The sequence below is a fragment of the Stenella coeruleoalba genome (genome assembly GCF_951394435.1).
Source record: "Stenella coeruleoalba genome assembly, chromosome: 6".
Lineage (NCBI taxonomy): Eukaryota > Metazoa > Chordata > Mammalia > Artiodactyla > Delphinidae > Stenella > Stenella coeruleoalba.
The window spans coordinates 65622708-65642052 of NC_137151.1; the positions used below are offsets into that span (position 1 = coordinate 65622708).

Sequence of the window (19345 nt, forward strand, 5' to 3'; positions counted from 1 at the left end):
GAGAGGCCCGCATACCACAAAAAAAAAAAAAAAAAAAATGCAAGATCCAGAGATAGTCCTCCACTCCGGCTCAGTTTGCACATTTGTAAAATGGGGACTAAATGCTATAATTCTGGTGACTATATCCCAGACACATAATAAGTTTCAACAAATGTCAGCCCTTATTACCAGTATTTATTCCTTCCTGCCTCTTTGTCCACTCCGTATCAACCAATATGGGCCCTTGGTTGACAGAAGAAATATTGGCATTTGGGACTGGACAATTCCTTGTAGTGTGGAACTGTCCTGTGTGTTGCAGCTGGTTTAACATCCTTGTCTGCCCTCTAAATGTTAGCAGTGGCAACCAGGGACTGTGACAGCCCCAAAAATGCCCCTACACATTTCCAGATACTCTGCAAGGAAGCTGTACCAACTAGGAATCAATGAACAAAACCAAGGAAAACATCACTTACCATACCCAATATGCTAGAACTTTTGCAGATAAGGGGATTCAAGATAATACCATCAAGTATTTATGAATGTACATTGAAAACACATGTCTAATATTCCCATAAATAACACGTATGAACTTATAAAACAAATAATGGGGGCTTCCCTGGTGGCGCAGTGGTTGAGAGTCCGCCTGCCGATGCAGGGGACACGGGTTCGTGCCCCGGTTGGGGAAGATCCCACATGCCGCAGAGCGGCTGGGCCCGTGAGCCATGGCCACTGAGCCTGCGCGTCCGGAGCCTGTGCTCCGCAACGGGAGACGCCACAGCAGTGAGAGGCCCGCGTACCGCAAAAAAATAAAAAATAAAAAAAATAATGGGAATTATCAAAAACAGCAACAAATAAAAGCTTTTTCTGTATTCCACAATGACTCTTTCTCCCTCTGGTCACCTTCAGGTCCACAAGTTTAGTTCGACCCTTATCATCTGTCTCTCAGATAATTACAGTAATTCTCTAATTTAACTGGTTGATCTGCTTTGCCTCATGGCGAAAGCATTATCTTCAAAAAAAAAAAAAAAATCTAAGTCTAACCATTGTGCTTCCCAGCTTACATTTTTTTCAAAGGCACCAAACTGCTTAGCTTGACACACAAAGTCCTCTAGTCTCACCAGAGTCGGCTCTCCCAGCTCCATCTCCTGCCAACACACCCTCCTCAAGACTCTGTTCAATAAATAAAATAAAATTAAAAAAATAAAGTAGTGGACTGGTTAGCTTAGCATACGTATACATTTGATATAGGGAGTCAATTTCTGAACTACATCTAAATCCACACTGGGAAACAAAAATATTTCTTCAATTAGGATGGCTGCTCTTTTGATTAGAATTAAAAAAAAAAAAGACTGTTCAAATAGCAAATCAGGCACTCTTCCCTGGCTCTTGGCCCCCTCAGGTCCACTTGACTTCACTCCCTTCCCTGTGCTCCCAAACCTCTATGACAACACCTCTCACCTTGTAGCACAACTGTTTGTGTACATGTCTTATTCATCTTTGTGTCTTCAGTTCTGGACCCAATAGGCTCTCAGTAAATGTGGAATAAATACGTCAATGTATTCACTGTAATTATGAACCAAATCTGGATTGACTGATAGCTTTTCACCTCTTAAACTTCTCACTGACTCTTTTCTATTTTTACGGAATAATAAGGAACTGTTATAACATTGACTATGATTTTTACGTGGTCTGATTAAAACTTCTCACAAAGCCAAGTGTTCATCTTTTAACGTACTCTTCCCTCTGGAGAGCTTTCTCCTTGACCAGAGGGCACACCTGAGCTCTACTTAGACCCATGCTTCTATCATTCTTGTTCTCAGAGTTACAGAGACATCACCAGTAAACTCTGCAGAGGACCAGGTTTACAGGAAGTAGGTACAGGACACACGAAATGGAAACACTGAGTCCATTGAGAAGTTTGAAATACTACGTAACGTGACATTTGGGGTCTGTGCTTTCAAGCCCTAAAGGTGAAAGTCCAAGTAAATGTTCTTGGGGGGTAGAAAGGCAAGATACAACGTCTGTCTTCTAATGCTTCCTTGTTTGACAGTTCCCCCTCCTAAAAAAAAAAAAAAAAAAAAACCTGTATTTTTTCCTCAACAATTTCTATGGATAGAGAATGTGACAAGTGATTCCTTTATTTCAAAAGACACAGCATGGTGGCTGCTCTGCTGCATTGACCTAACCAAGAGCTGGTCAACTATGAATGATTTAGCACCAGGTTCCCTGTGGGGTTAAATGTTTACTGAAGGCTCACCAAGTGCCAGGACCTTGCATGCTCACAAGGTCCTTTAAATATTCCCAGGAACCTGTGGAGTAGAAATTACTAAGTAGTCCAGGAGACTGAAGCTCAGAGAGGTCAAATAGCCCAGAGGGGCACATCTGGAACGTGACAGAGCTAAATCTCCAAAACTCCAACAACACCAGGCAGCGCCCCAGACCAGAAAGGTTTGGCCACAGGTGAACTACATCCAGGGTAGACCCTTGAGATTGAGGATCCTTGGGTAGGTGGAGAAGGGGGCAGAGGGCGTGGCCAGAGAGCTTCCATAATAGTAGGAAGACCCCAAAATTTTGCTTAGCAGTCAGAGATGTAAATTTACATCACTGGTTTCAGCTCATTCCCACAATTGAGGCTGCCTTCTATACCTTCAAGAAAACTGTAGGAATTTTCTCTTTATAAAATGGAGTGATCTTAGCATTGAATTTTTGCAAATATGTAAATATATTGTAGCTCCTCAAAAGTTATTCAAGATGCCAAATATTCCTTCTAGAAGGAATCCTAAATAACCCTATAGCATCTGTCTCACAATGCAAATCCCCTGAGTGTTCAATGCCTTTCAGAAAATGCAATGGCATATTTGAGGGCATGGGGGACAGGTGGGTAATGTTCCAGCTCACATGTTTCATTGGAGACCAAGACATAATCATGTAAGCAGGGAAGGGAATTTTCAATTATAAAGATTCTAAAAAGTAAGAACATTCTAGTTGTATATTTGCATGGCATTTTAAACCTGCAATCAAGCTTCACTGACTAATGCAATCACTATATCCCAACATTTTGATAAATTCCTTCTAAATAGAACACCTAATTATCCATTAAAATTTATTTCTAGCTCAAAGCCGAATTGTCTCATGTTATTATATCCCTCATTCACTTTTCACTTAGAAAAAAGAAAGAAAATAAAACATTAAAAACTTCATAGTAAAAAGCTTATCCTGGAGTGAGTTTCATCATTACTTGCTACCTCCATTCTCCCTTAATGTTGCTATGTACATACTTCTTAAGTTTCATTCCCCTAAATCTTTTAAAATGTGCTGAGATGAAGGAGCAAAAGTGTCCTTTAGCCTGACTTTTCCTTAAAACCACATATTAAAAGGTACTCTGGTGTGTTCCTCTCGAACTATAACCAGCTAGTTCTCATTTGTCAGGTTGGCAGGAAGGGAATGAGATGAGGAGAAAAATCTCTAATTTGTCATCAATAAAATAAATCAGGAAATAAAGCCTTTAATCTTAAGAATATAATTTACTGATTTAGTCATTTATTTACAAAATTGATGGAAATTGTTAACAAGGAGTTAATTAATTTAAGTCACCTGATTACCACAGTTAATTAACCACACTGACTTAATCTTCTTTGAAAACATCAACTAATCATTTCCCAGGTGTCAAGGGGTAAATCGTTAAATAAAAAATAAACCTCTGTCCTCCTCTTCAAGGGAGATTTCTTGCGTGTGTTTTCTTTGCAGATTCCAATCTAGCAACAAGCCAAGTTTAGGCAATTTTTTTCCTATATGGCTATACTGAAAGAGCTTCCATCTTTCCAGTTTTTTCCTCCATACAATAAGGGGAAACCAGCCTTGCAAACTTACCATTCACCCATGTCATTTTGAATTACTTCAGAAATGAACTAGAAACACTTCCTGAATTAAAATGAACAAATGAAAGGCAGAAATTGAGGCTTTCATGTGGGAAAGTGAGTTTTCAGAAAAAGAACTTAGAAACTTTATTTGGAGGGTGTGACTACAAAGGAATAGCATAAGGGAATCGAGGGAGTGGGGGGTTATTAAACTGTTCTAATCCCAATTGCGGTGCTGGTTACATGAATATATACATGTATGAAAATTTATAGAACTATACACACACCATTTTAGTCTACGTTAAATTTTTTTTTTTCTTTTTTTTTTTGCGGTACACGGGCCTCTCTCTCACTGTTGTGGCCTCTCCCGTTGCAGAGCACAGGCTCCGGACGTGCAGGCTCAGCGGCCATGGCTCACAGGCCCAGCCGCTCCGCCGCATGTGGGATCTTCCCAGACCAGGTCATGAACCCGTGTCCCCTGCATCGGCAGGCGGGCTCTCAACCACTGCGCCACCAGGGAAGCCCTACGTTAATTTTTTAAATAATAAAATAAAGCACTTCATTAAGGCTAATATTCAAGCCCACCCGTATGAAAGCTGTAAAATCTTATTCCCTTTTACACAGATAGAAAAATTAAGGCCAATTACTTGCCCCCCACCTCGAAAAAAGTGGAGGAGGTAGGGAGACTAAGGAAACCAGCCCTGTTAGAGAAAATCAGAAAGAATCCATCCTATGTGTCTCGTGTCAGTCCACTTCTCAATTAGTATATCCACTGCTTCTTGGCAAGAAAATAGAACCAGTTGTCTTTGATCTACCAATGCAACCCCAGCGCAAGAAGGCCCTGAAGGGAACCAAAGCCCCAGGTCACAGTGACAAACCACACTTGGACCTCCTAGAGAAAAAGAGGGCTAAAGGGCCTCAATCCAATACCGTTCCTCTTCCCTTCACTTTCTCATTCCTTCAATCAAAGCAAAATGCTTGAAAAATAAATCTGGATTACAGTGGGATTTTGTTGCACATATTCACAATCAGCAACAACTATTAAAGACCTCTTTGATTTCCCTGACAGGGAAGTGAAAGTGTTCAATACACTATGCATCCTTCTTAGCTCAAGTCCCATGTTCTCTCCTGTCTGCCCTGCTGGGTTTAATTATTTACAGCAAGAAGCATCTAATTTTTGCTGTCTCCGAGTTAGTACATTCAATTTTTAAACCATGCATTTTGTTTTTCACTAGAATCTTAGCTTCCAGTGATTACTTAGCAAATTCTTTCAACACCTCGCTGCACCAAATATTAGGGGAGAAGTAAATTTTTATGCCAGAAGTGAACTGGAAAAATAATTCAAAGTGGTGGTACATAAAAATTAACCATTTAGCAACAGATTTGGGAAATGTGTGGATTTCACTTTATTCATTTGCAAACTGTTTTTTTTATTGCATACTAACTAAGGAAGAACACTGGATTTCCTATCAATAGTCATCATTATGGTCTAGAAAAATTATAACTTCCATTTACACTAAATCCAAAAGCTTCCTCTCAACCTTACCTGATGCCGATGAATCCCGAAGGAATGATTGATAGAGTGCTGCAACTTTGTTGCTTTTAGGATCAACCTTTCCTTTTGTTCTAACAATTGTATTTCAGCTAAGCTAATTAGAGGAAGGAGAGCCTTACTAGAAAGTAAGAAGTGCTATCTTTGATATCCTTTTGACAGATTCACAGCAGAAGCTCCCCATAATGTCACCCTAAGGGAAAAGCACAAGCAATAATATCTTTTTTCCCCAGAAAAGCTGATTTAGGCAAAATAATTAGGAGATGAGGTTGGCTCCCTTTCAGGACTCACCTTCTGGTGCCTTCTTCCCTTCTTTCGCACCACCACCGCCACAAACCATCAGCTTTGCGTCTCATTCTTTCTGAACCTCACGCTGACAAATGTTTACTGTGCGTTATTATCTCAACGAACTACTTTACCAGACGGGGTAAACATGTCTCACTTTAACCAGAGTTTCGGGGGGAAGAGTGTCTTACTCTAAAGAACTGGCTCTAATGGTGACAGAGCAGACATCTTTGGCCAGGGTGAGAGATGCTTTGGAGCCAAGAGATGTTTCAGCACTTCCAGCCCTTCCCGCCCTTCCGGCCCACAGGCAAACGCCTTCCCCATCTCTACACGATTAAACTTCTCAGCTGTAAAGAGTCTCAGTTCTCATTTGGTTGTTCATTACTTTCTTCTAGGACTTTGAATAAGAGAACTTAGTAGGAATTTTTCCATCAGTATTAAGCAACAGCAGACTTTAAAAATCTGTACATCACCGCCATCCCAAAGAAGAAGTTAGAATAGAACTCTCTGATTGGGGAAGGGTCTTCTGAATTAAAAGATGTGTAACTATAGAGAAGAGGACATTCCTAGATAAAGGAATGGTAGTATAGGAGAAAGTCAGCAAGCAGGAATCAGCCAGTACCAAAAGAGTATAGAGGGAAAACTAGGTTAAAATGGAAATGTACTCTTCAAGAGCAAGCTGTTTTGGATAGGCCCATGTGGCAGGAATCTCTCTGTCCTCTGTTGTACCCAGTTACACATGCCAAAGCATGATATAGTCTCCATTGACATGTAATGAATGAACGAATGAATGACTGCCAAAAGTAGCACAAAAATGTCCAAGAGTTGAGTTGCAAAGGTACCAGCTTCTGAAATGAGGTCACCTGATCATAATATGAGCCATTAAATGAGGGTTTGTTTGATTGATACAGAGGCGCTATCTTGCACTTGCTCCTACTTACCCACAGTGATAACACATAAGATTAAGGACTCTGGGTTCAAATCTTGGTTCCACCACTTAATAACTAGATGGCTGTGGGCAAATGACCTCACCTGTCTTTGCCTTGCTCCTTTATCCATAAAGTTCAAACTGTTAATAAAGAAGTGGGTAAAGTTACGCCTGTAAAACACTTAGGACTGTATCAGGCACATAGAAAGCACTCAAATTTTTTAGCAGTAGTTATGTCAGGTCATTCTCCCAACTTCTTCACCCATACATGCACGTCACTGAGTCACTCCTCTGCCTCTCACCTATTTGGTCACGGTTGCATTATGAAGTTATCAAAAGAATGGGGTCTAGGGACTTCCCTGGTGGTCCAGTGGTTAAGAATCCACCTTCCATTGTAGGGGACATGGGTTCGATCCCTGGTCAGGGAACTAAGATCCCACATGTTGTGGGGCAACTAAGCCCGCATGCCACAACTAGAGAGCCCATGTGCTGTAACGAAAGATCCCACATGCTGCAACTAAGACCCGACACAGCCAAATTAAAAAACAAAACAAAAAAAAAAGAATGGGGTCTAACGTGAGAAAGATTGTGCCTACGGACAGGCAGCCACAGGCATTTTTCAGCAGTCTGGCCCTCTTCAGTTGGGCCCATTTTTGGTTCATTCATCAGGAACAAGACCCATGAATGTCCTGACTTGACATGTGATGTTCTTTCCTCCATAGTCTACGCCGCCTCCCCAAGTTGAGAAGCCACTCCCCTCTTCAAAGAGGGCCTTTTGTCTGATCAAGGCTGTTTTCACTGTGCCACGGTCTCAGACAGATTTCTTTTGTGTTCTGTTTAAACACAGAATGACAGTCCACTAACATAAAGTCTAAAAACTTTGGCTTATCTTTTTGTAGAAGCAACTGTATCAAATCTGTCCCTAAAATAGCCCCATTCTGTATGTACAGGGGATCCTCACAGGGTAACCAAGTGTCTGGGGTAGAAGTGAAAAAGGCTGATGCAGAATCCGCTACTATCAAATGCACTGGGATTCATCAGTAGTTGGGGGGCAGTGAGGCAGAGGAAGGGGGAGAGTCAAATGGAGAGAAACAGCGTTGCTAAGCCACTTGTTTCGATAGAGACAGCAATTTTCTTTTTTCCCCATCAGGACCTTGATGAGGCCTCCAGAAGCCCGGCAGAATTAAGGGCTGGCAATACCAAGGACGTGGTGATGAGCTTAGGCTGCCCTTCTTGGTTTTAGCACTCACGGTGACATCTATCCTTCATTCATTCAACTTATATGTATTTAGTTAGCCCTATTATGGACACTAGGGATAAGTCAATGAATAAGACAGAAAAATGCCTGCCCTCTTGGAATTCATATCTTAGGGAAGAGACAACAAAGTAAATTAAAAAAAACAAATAAATTATGTCCATCATGTCAGAGGGTGTTAAGTGCAATGAAGAAAGTAAGAGAAAAAAATCAGAGAAGGTGACACTGAGAAAGTGACACATAAGCAGTGACCTATCGAAGGTGAGGGACAAGTCATACACAGTCTGAGGCAAGAATGTTCAGGAAGAGAGAAAGCCAGTATTTAGGCCTTAAGGTGCTCACTGCGTTGGGGAAAAAGCGAGAATATCATTGCACCTAGAGCAACGTGAGTGGGAGAGAGAAGGAGATAGTTCAGGGAGGTGATGTGCAGGCCAGATGGTTAGGGTCTACTTGGACACTGACTCTTTATGAGCTGGGAAGCAATGATAGACAGGTAGATGAGGAGATGTACCACCCAGATTCCCCTTCAAGGAAGGACCAGCTGCAGGGAAGGACTTTCTACCTACACTGAGCTCCTCTGAGGTCCATCTCAGTTGTAGAATAAGGTACCTTGCCAGGGCAGGCCACATCTAGCAACTGAGGGAGGCCATTTCAGCCTGACACATAGAACACTCTCTCTGCCAACTGTAGCTCCAGAACTCCCCACTGGGTCAAGCAAGACCTTGTTACAGTTCAGTTGCTTCCTCTGCCTATTTCTGCTTCCTCCCCTTCCCTTCACAGACACTGATCTGAATAAATATCTTGCATTCCAAACTCCATCTCAGCGTCTGTTTCTGGAAAACCCACCTAGTGTGGGACAAAAGCCATTGGAGCTTTTGAGCAGAGGAGTGACAGGATCTGACTGGTTTCTAAAAGGGGGTTGAGAGTTGACAGAAGGGGGACAGAAGGGAAGCAGGTGATCAGTAGGGAAGCTATTGCAATAATCCAGGTAAGACGTGACCATGACTTGGATCAATGCAGTAGTGGTAAAGACGAAAAGTGGTTGGATTCTACATGTATTCTGATGATCGAAACAATGGGATTGTCTAACGTATTGGATGTGAGGTATAAAAGAAAAAGAGGAGTCAGAGCAGAGTCCAAGGTTTGGAGTCTGAACAAGGATGGAGAAGCCACTTACTAATATGGGGAAATCTATGGAGAAAGCAGGTTTGGGGCATTAGTGGAGATCAGGAGTTCAGTTTTTGGACATAAGTCTGAAATGACTATTGCACAACCAGGTGGATATATCAAATAAGCAGTTGGACATATAGGACTAGAGTTTAGGGTAGGGTCTGGATTACACTCATAAATTTGTAAGTTGTCTGCATACAGATGGTATTTAAAGAGACAGGATGAGGCAACCAAAGTAATGTAGATAGAGATGAAAAGTAATCAGGAAGGTGGATGAGAACAAGCATGAGAAACCAAGGAGAGGCCAGCAAGGAAGGAAGGAAACTAGGAGAATGTGGTTTCATGGAGGAAGGCAGGACACACTGTGTGCAACGTTGCTAATCAGCTAAACAAGATGAGAGCTGAGAATGGATCTTTGGATTTAACAACATGGAGGTCATCGGTGACCTTGGCCAAAGACATACCTGTGAGGGGGGCGGGGCGCGGAAAAAACTTGAATGGCATGGATTTGAGAACAACTGACGCGAAACTACAGTGGATAAAGACAAATCTGCCTGGTGGTCCCAGTGGTTGGGACTCTGTGCTCTCACTGCCAAGGGTCTGGGCTCAGTCCCTGGTTGGGGAGCTGGGATTTGCAAGCTGTGTGGCACAGCCAAAAAAAAAAAAAAAAAAGACAAATCTGCCAAGGGATTTTTGCCAAGAAACAGAGAAAATAGGTGATAGCAAGAAGGAATGTGTGGAAAAGAAGATTTCATGAAAGGAGACAAATGGTGAGAGGTGAGAGAGAATGTGATCTAGAACATGAATGAACTGGTTGCACTACAGAGCATGGAAAGTTCATCCAGAGTAACAGGAGGAAAGACAAAATACACAGGCTGAAGCTCAAGTGATGATGGCTGAGCTACGGGAGTTTGTGGAGTTCTGTTGATTGCGTCTATTTTCACGTTTATAAGAAGCAACGTTGTCTGAGCAGGTGGTGTTGGATGGAGGTTTGAGAAAAGAGGACCAGACTGCTGAGGGTGGAGGCAAGGAAGTGATGCTAACGATGGGCCATAAAATACAAGCTGAGGAAGTGAATAACTGAGGAATTTGAAGGGCAGTGAAGAGGTGGCAGGAGCAATGGACTATAAGTACCAGTGGGATCAACAAAGAGTTGGGCTTAGGATATAAAGTGAATGAGCTACAAGGTTTTCCAATACTCCCATACCAAACATAGACGGCTGCTTTAGATTCCAATGAGTTCTGCCCGGGATTCTCTTGAGATGAATCCCTGACTTGGGTGGAAAAGGGTAAGAAGACCTCCAACAGTAGTTGGAAGTAGTAGCTCAAAGAATCTCAGGTTCTTAGAGTGGGAGGAAGGGCATCAAGGGTGTCCAGGGAAAGAACAAAGAATCTAATTAAGACACAAATAGTAGCTACAGGGAGGGAGTGTCATGTTGGCCAGGAAAGGAGACCGCCAGGAATGGGGGCAGTACTTCATATCACCCTCAGATATAAAAGAGAAGTTTTCCTCCTTACTCTAACTACCTTTTAACATCCCCACCCAAAAGAAAGAAGAGATTTAACAGAGTATACTTCACTGCTACTGGAAGGAATTTGCCATGGCAAATTAGTTTCAGTTTACAAAACTAAAATCAGACAGGTTACCCAGATCAGTTTTTCCCAAACTGTCTGACTCTCAGAATTACTCAACAAAACAGATTCCATACTTCTAATTTAGTAAGTGTGGGTTTTGGCCTAAGAATCTACATACCATTTAAAACTCCCCATGTGATTTTGATGATACGCCAAATGTAGGAAGCTAGGTGATTTCCATCTAGGGACCCTAGAGATTATAGCATTCTATAAATCATGATGAAATAACGCTTTTGAGAACATAGCTGAAATCTTCTCAAAGTTGAATTGTTCTTAGATAGGATCAAGAAAACATGTAGCCCCGTTTGTCCTGGCAGCTATAATATAACAATATGGGAAGCCAGGCTGAAAACAAAGCTGAAACCTAGAGGGGAGTAGAGTCAATAAAAATACAAAGAGAGAGAACTGGAGCCATGACTGCACCTCACCTGAACCCCGCTATGACTCAGAAGTTTTTACTTACATGAGCCAATAAATACCCTTAATTGTTTAAGCCAATTTGAGGTGGGTTTTCTGTTTCTTGCAACAAAAAGTATCCTCCACACCCTTCCCACATCAAAATCAAACCTGTGTGGAAGTACACACTAGCATTTTCTCCTCCCCTTTAGTGAGATTAAAAGGTAGGTAAGATTGACATATGAAAAAGATTTCTATCCTTAAATTCAATTTTATTTGAGGATTTCCCTATTGAAATAATGAATTTTGATTTTTCAGCCTTTACTGAGAAAAACTTCTCCTTGTTAATGAGATTAAAAACCAAAGAACTGGACCCAAGGTGACAAGCAAATCTCTGACACTATAAGACAGGATGTTTTTATATGAGAATCCAAGAAAGTCTAGCATAACAGAATTGTAGCTGCGGTCTTCTTCCCCTTTATTGGGTTTCCTCAACACCCGCTGGACACTCAAAAGTAGGTATGCTATTACTTAATGTGAATCAGTGAGTAAAGCCTTATTTTAAAAGTTACTAAGAATCTGCATGAGGCTGATGGTACATAAACTTAAAGGAGAGCTCTGGTATTGCTTCCAAACTTGGGACCTCAAGATCTGGACGATAAACAAGCCATTGTATCCATGGTAACAGTGGCTTAACTTTTCAATGCACAGAATGGTAATTACATTTCCTGCTTTCATTCATTTCTCACTGTTTCCAATAACCTTGGGGGTTAGGCATGATCTGAGGGCTAATGACCAAAAGCATAGAGATTTTAACATGAAACTTCACATTGTCTAATCTGTCATTTTCTTGAAGAGACTTATATTTCCAGGAAACTGATGTTTCCAGTTTCTTGGTACATGATATTAGAAATAAGACTTAAAGACCAGCAAAATAACCATCGGCATAGAGTGCAAATGTTTGGCATTTCTGAATTAATCCGGTGAAGTGTGAAAGACAACTATTCTACCATTTATAGAAGAAGACCCTAGGGTATATGCTAAGGACTCTTAGATTTGCACCAAGGTGCATTTTGTCTCCATAGAAGCATCTTAATATGTCTCCAAACCCTTCTTCTCTCTTCTTTCTCTCTACCTCTTTCTCACAGCCAAGGTCTAGTGCCTGGAAAAGGGACAACATCTTGGGAATAAAAACAAATGAAGTAAGTTGGAAAAGGAGCAAGGACCTAGGACTCACTGAAAAATGAAATCCTACAATGGACTCAAGAGCTCCTTGCTTTGATCTCTCAGCTCATTTTATAGAACATTCCTGTCCATCACAAAGTTCTGCTCCAAATAAGAATCCTTTAGGCTACAAGCAAATCTTCTAGTTGCAACATGACCACACGAACACAGCACCATGTCTTTTGCCTTAAATGTTTCCAATACTTTTCCCCCTTCAATTATTGAGTTACCCCAGGACTGCCTGCTCTTGAGAAATTTCTACAGCCTTTTCAAGTCTGTCTTCATACATAACGTGGAAAAATGGTTTTATCTGATAAGGTGTTCTAGACGCATGTTGTTTTTGCAGCCCTACATCTGTTCACAATTCTCCTGGGAGCCTTACCCAATTTTCCCTCTGGGGTCTAGCCTTAGTCTATGACTTCAGGGACCAAGCATGTGACTCAAGTCTAAGCTATAGGCACACTTCACATCCCTGGATACAGCGATTGGTTCTCCGATAAGCTTATGACCTAAGCAGAGCCCCTGAAATGCAACTGAGACTTTTGCAGAGAACAATTAAGACAGAAACTCTTGCTCTTTCCCATTGGACATGACATGAAAGGATGTGGCTCCAGAAGCCATTAACAGCCATCTTATAACACCAGAGAAGAACACGCTAGAGAACAGAGTCATCTCAGGGCCAGAAGATAGAAAGAGAATCCAGATCAGCATGACATATGCTGAGCCCCCATTTGTACTAGGTTGAACCAAGTGAAGTTGCCATATTTGACTATTTCTGACCTAGAAAAACAGCAAAATCCCATATGGTTCAGCCTAACGGCTCTACCTTTTCAATTCCATATTTCAATAAACTTCCCTTTTGGCTTCAAGCAGTTTAACTTAGGTTTCTGTCATTCACAAATATGAGAATTTAGGCTACTATGTAAAGTTGTTGTAGTCACTAAAGCACTATGTCAAACATGCCCAGGAATATCACTCAAAGGATCGGTTGTATTAAAAAAATAAAAATAAAAAAAGGATACCAAGATACAATATCTTCTCCTCAAGTTTGGAAAAAGTTAGATCCTTGAAGAAGGCAGTAATGATGGATAGAAGAATATATGAGACCTCACAGTGTAAAGAACACTTCACACGCACCTCAGTTAATTGGCATAGCCACCCTATCAGGTAGACATATGCCTGTTTTACAGATAAAACCAAGCCAGAGCAGTTGAGTACACTGTAATGAATTTCCCAGATAGCAAACGGCAGGGGCAAGTTTCAAACCCAGATCCCCTAACCCCAAAATCTCACACTCTTCCTACTTTGTCTCACAATGCTAAGACTGTCAAGAAATCAATTAGGAAACATTTGCACAGACCCCTATAGAAACATGGGGAGCATCAAAGAAATGTCTCTGACATTTCAAAACATCTACCAACCTGATCATTCTAAAGAAGCAGCCCAAAACACGGAGGCTGGAACATGTCAAATCTTTCTAATATTGGTGAGATCACAGCCAGAGTTATTAGGAACTAGAGAATGACGATCTCAGAATCTTAAAGGCAAAGTTGCAGACCATTTTAATTGTGAAACCTAGATTCCTCTTTTCAGTTCTCATCCTCCTTAACCTTTCTGCAGTGTTGATACTGCTGACTCACTAGCACACTGTGGATACTTATTAATAAATGTTTGTGGAATGCCACAGTGGTGACAATTTTTTTTAATTCCTCAAGATCACAAAGTTAATAGAATATGATATAACTATTTGAGTTATACCAACTCTTTTCAATTCAACAAACTGCTGTAAACACCTCAACTTTCTACATACCTTGTTCTAGCTACTAGGACTTAGCAGAAACCCCAAAGACAACATTGCAATGTGCTTCTAGTCACATGGGAAATACATTTAAGTTCTTGATATCATTATTTTAAAATGATTTCTTTAACTTTTAATTTACATTTTTTGAAACCTGTCAGTGTTCTTAGAGCACATGACTAAAGAACATGGACAGTGATTAACCATGACCGAATAATTACCTTGAATAAGACTAAAAATCTAGTCATGTAGCAGCCTTCACTACAAAACCCAGAGACCTTCAGGAATATGCTCTGATGGCCCAAGGTTTTGAAAAATGGATCCAGAGGCAGAGACTTTGGGAGTTGGGGTGCTGACATGGCATAAGTTCTGGACCAAGCTAAAAACACATGGTTATCATAAGATTCAGCTTAGGCCTGAGACAGGTGACCCAGCCAACTGAAGATTCGCCAAGATCAAATCTCTTCATCATACTTTGCCTCATCTGATAAGTCAGGATCAACAAAAAAGGAATCTAGAAATTTCCTCAACCTGGGGACATTTAGAGGACATGTCTCTAAAAAAGGTCCTGTAGAATGAGGAGAGGAGACTCAGGTTCAGATCCTGGCTCTATCACAGGTCATATGCCCTTAGGCAAGGCACTTAATCCCCACCCTTTCACTCCCTTTCAGTCTCCCTCCAGGGTTTAGTTACTTATCTATAAAATAATGCAAGAAGACCAGTTGATATCTAAGGTTATTAAAGTTTCTATTCAAACAGGACAAGCACACTGTTGAAGGGAGTTTAAGCAGAAGCCCCAAAGACTGGCAAGGAAGAACTTCAATTAGAGAAAGAGAAGCCAACTGCTGTGAAATAAAAGCAGAAGCAGGTATCAGAGATGTGATGGAACCAAAATGTTGCCTGTTTGTTGTTGGCCACACAATCCTTTTAACCATATAAACTGCACCCAAAGATGTAATTGTCATAAAAGCTGATACTAGTAAGGGCACAACCAAACTTCTGTTGGATGAAAGAATATCATTGTCCTGAGAATCAATACCATTTTCTCAAAAAACTTCAAATCACATCCTGGAATCTGGGAATTCCTCAAAGAAATGTTAAATGGAAAATGCTTAAAGACTTTCCTATGTGCATTTGGAAATTAGAAATATGAGTAGTAAGCAAAAAAAAAAGTAACATTTATTGTTGATCAATATAATAAAAAGAGCTGCTAGTTTATTTATGAAAACTGTCTACCATGCCTTACACCACACTAAGCACATTTATCTCTTTATGTTCGTAAAATGTCATGGAATAGATTCTCTCATCAGCATACCAATTTTACAGATAAGCAATCTGAGCCATGCAAAGTTAAATGACTTCCCCAAGGTCACACAGCTAGAAAGTAGTGAAGCCATTGATGGAGTTCAGGCCCTCCCACATTTTTTTTTTCTTAAACAGCATTATATAAAATAGAGGACAATGCAAATAATTTTTAGCTACAGATACGTGATATTTTTTTGAAAGACTAACTATGACACTCTTTCCAACTTCTAATGATACAAAGTTTGCAGTAAGATCTTACCTGAAATATTTTATGCTAAAATAAGGGCATTTACACTGTCATCATACTTTACTTCATCTAAATCAAAAATCAATACAACAGGAATCTAGAAATCTTCTTAAACACCCAGGCTGAGGACATTCAGGGGACATGTATGTAAAAATGATCAAGGAGGACTGGGAGTGAGGATAGTAGGATTCAGGTGATAGAAACCAGAAAAGAGTTTCTGAAAATATCTAGTTATGAGCAGTAAACAGATTTTACATTATGTGGCAAAAACTTGCAAAATGCCCCTCAGTTTCCTTAGTAATTTCACATGCGGACAGTAACTTAGGGGGCATGACATTTTTGGTACAAAAGAGATAGAGAGCCACATACAGTAGGAGTTAAATTATAGCCTCTGGAGTCAGAATCTCTTGGATTTGCCTCACAGCTCTGTGATTTCCTAGCAGCATGACCTTGGGCAAGTTCATTGCTCTATGCCTCCATTTCCCATCTGTAAAACTGAAATAGTAAGAGTACTTACTTCAAAGTGGTATGGTAAAGATTAAATGTCAAGAAGTGTAAAATATTTAGAACAGGGCCTGCCACATATATAAGTATATGATATGTTACTATTACTATACATATTATTATTATGTTATTATTATTATAGAATGAAAGATGGGTGGGTCTAAACTACCAAGAAGAGTAAGTACAGGTTATTTGGTGACTAAACCATCACTCCAGGGAAGAGAACATCTGTTTTGGTTGTATGCGGACAACCCAGATGTATCCCAGTTGAATCCGGACAACATTTCCTTTTGCCAGGCACTGACAGGAACATACAGTAAATCCTATGGCTATATTTAGGACACGAGATATATATAACCCTAAGCACTGCAGTAAACCCTCCACAATAATAATAAATCCTCTTTCTGTGTTACCAACAGTGAGAAAAGGTGTTCAAAGTTAGAATTATTGACGTTCTCCCCCTGCCTCCCCTCCTTTTCCAAAGATTTTTACACAACCAGTGGGATTTGTTGGCGTTTCCAAACTTCTTCCCAGGAAGTCTGCAATGGGTACTGCTAGGAGTTGCTGTATAATTACTTAGTTGATTCCTTCTAAGGAGCTTACGCTAAGAATTGAGGAAAGAAAGCAAATTAACCATTTGAATACATGCCACGGCCCATCCACAAGCCCTCCCCTCTCTCCGTCATCAATGGGGGCTTCTGCAGTCCCCACCCGTCAATCCCAATATGTGATCCAGGGAAATCAATTTATTGCTTTGGCTAATCCTACAACAATAGGGGTTTCATTTTCATTGTAGGGCAATTAAGTTGTCCGAGCAGGAGGGGAAGGGGGGGTCTCCCATTCCCCACAGACAGATTAGTCCCCGTGGAGGCAGCAGAGTTCGCTCTGTCTGTCTGGCGGTCGGTCACACGCAGCTCTTGGCTGCTACCTAGCAACGCAAAGCCAGGGAGAGAGCTCGCTGCTTCCCCTGCCTCCTCGCCCTTCCCATTCATCCTTAGCTTCCTCTCTCTCTCTCCCTCTCTCCCTCTCTCTCTCCCTCTCCCTCTCTCTCCCCGCTCTCTCTTTCCCCTCCTTCTCTCCCTTTTACTCTCTACTTGCTTGTCTTCTCTCCTTTTCATCTATTTTTATTCTCTCCACTACTTGCTCCTCCTCTTTCCCTCGCCTGTTTCTGTAAAAAAACGAAAACTCCCCGACGACTTGAGAGAAGTTTACAGCTCTTCATAGCAGAAACTTTCTCCATTCGAGCCCTCAAAACTCTGGCCGCGCAGACGGGCCCATTCATCAACACAAAAGCCCCCCCCCCTCCCGGGTGGAAAGGGAAACCCTTCAAGAAAACGCTGCAGCACATCAGCCGCTCTCTCGACCAATCCCACCTCCCGGCCTTATCTTGGCTCGTAAATGATCTTTATCGAAATACGGTCTCTTGGGGGTCACGGCGAGACCAAGTTTCGCTGCTGAAGAGAGGCGGGGTGCTCGAGCCCGCAGCCTGGGCGCGCGAAGGGACTCGCGGGCCGGGCGCTGCAGGTGGAAAACTGCGCACCGAGCAGCGCCAAGGACCGCTCGGCCCCGGAGAGAGTAAACCAGCGGGGGGAGCAGGCTGCGGACTCGCGGGGAGAACCGCAAAGTGCCTTCCAGAAGGGTTGGGACAAACCCCGATGGGAACAAAGGCGGGGTCCCCGTGGGGTGCGCTGTCACCGAAACCGGAGGGGCTGCTTTCTCAAGTTTGCGACAGCTCACTTCCCGGGCGGGCGAAAGAGGGGCGCTCCCGCTCTGCCAGCGCTGGGCAACCTGAGCGCCCCAGGGGGAGCCGCCGCGCCGCCGCCCGCTCCTGGCCTCTGCCGGCCGCGGTCCCCTCCGCCTGTCCGCGGACCCGACCCTGCCCCAGGCGGGGAAGTCCGGCGCTCCGCGCGGAACTCCGGCCGGTGAGCTCTTACCTCGGCCCCTGGCCGGCGCCAGGCAGGCGGCGAAAGCCAGCAGCAGCGTGCACGCCGCCGACGCCCTACGCTCCATCCCCGCGACGGTCCGGGTCCCCGGCCTCGCCGTTCCTTCCCCGGGAGGTGGGCGCGCGTCGCACTCAGCACTGCAGCGCCTCCACTGGAGAGCGCTCCTTCAGGCCCGCACCTCGGCGGGCTCCCAGTGGCAGAAAGCCGGGCCCCGCGCCCGAGGCATCCCGTTTTCTACCCGCGCCAGTCCCCACCCTCCAGACAGTGCATAAAGCCCTTTAGACCCGCCCGCCCCGGAACTAGCATGCGGGAATCCCGCGGGGCAGGCCCCCTGCCGCCCGGCCCGCCCCCTGCACTTTGCAGCTCCGAGAGGAGCGGGGACCCGAACACACGCGTGCACACTCACGCATGCACTCCTACAGAAATAGCCTCGCGCACACAGAGGCACATACTCCTCACACGCAGTCTCATACGCTCCCTCGCGCGCACACACGCACACGTGCACTTACACTTCCCAGGTACACGCGGTCATTCATACGCGCACACACGCCCCTAACAGTCACACACTCACATTGACACACTCACACGCGGGCAGGATTGGCCTCCGCACTGAAGTCCGCTAGGCGGTCCACGCGGATATCTGCCACCTATACAGTTTTTGAAAAGGGGGGGGGAAATAAGAGAAGGAAGAGAAGGGAAGGGGAAAGAGAAGTAAAGAGGCTGTTGGAGAGGTTTGAGACCATTCTCTAGTCTGCAATCCTCAGGCTCCCTCGGACACTTCGGTTTCCCCCTTAGGGCGCTGAGATGGGGTTTTTACAAGTTATGGGGGGAGTTGGATCAATATTGGGGGCAGAGGGGCGCCTCGGATCCTTGTTTAGTTTTCTTAAGCACCACGTCTACAGGTGTCACAGCCAAATCGCACTTTGTACAAATCTGTCCATTTTGAAGCAAAATTGAAAGAATGGACGTCTTCTCGATGATGCTGGTGCCCCTTTATGTGAGGGAGAAACGTAAGGGGTTCAGAGGACCCCGCAGTTCCTTTCTTTGGGGCAGCGTTAGCCAGGGTGGCGAGGGCGGGGGGTGGGCGGCCACCAAAAGCACTGTGAGCTAACCTTACAGCTCACCCGATATGTGACTCCAGTGCCCACAGAAAGAAGGAGGGTTGGTGCAACCTCTTTCCTGGCCACTGGGAGCCCTGTGTGAGGAGGGGCCGTTTCCGGGCCAGGGGTCACCCCAGAATTTCCTGCCCCAGGAGCCAGGCCCTGGT

The 19345-nt window shown here is 43.3% G+C and overlaps 1 protein-coding gene across 2 annotated transcripts in view; it reads right to left on the reverse strand.

Annotated features, from left to right (window-relative positions):
- LRP2 (LDL receptor related protein 2) overlaps nt 1-18368 on the reverse strand; it is a 198449-nt gene extending 180081 nt beyond the window's left edge. For both annotated transcript variants that reach the window (XM_079924860.1, XM_079924859.1), the window contains exon 1: nt 18070-18368. In XM_079924860.1, the coding sequence (XP_079780986.1) occupies nt 18070-18145 (76 nt within the window). In that variant the 5' untranslated portion in view covers nt 18146-18368. The remainder of the gene's footprint in view (nt 1-18069) is intronic.
- Between the last annotated feature and the right edge of the window lie 977 nt (nt 18369-19345).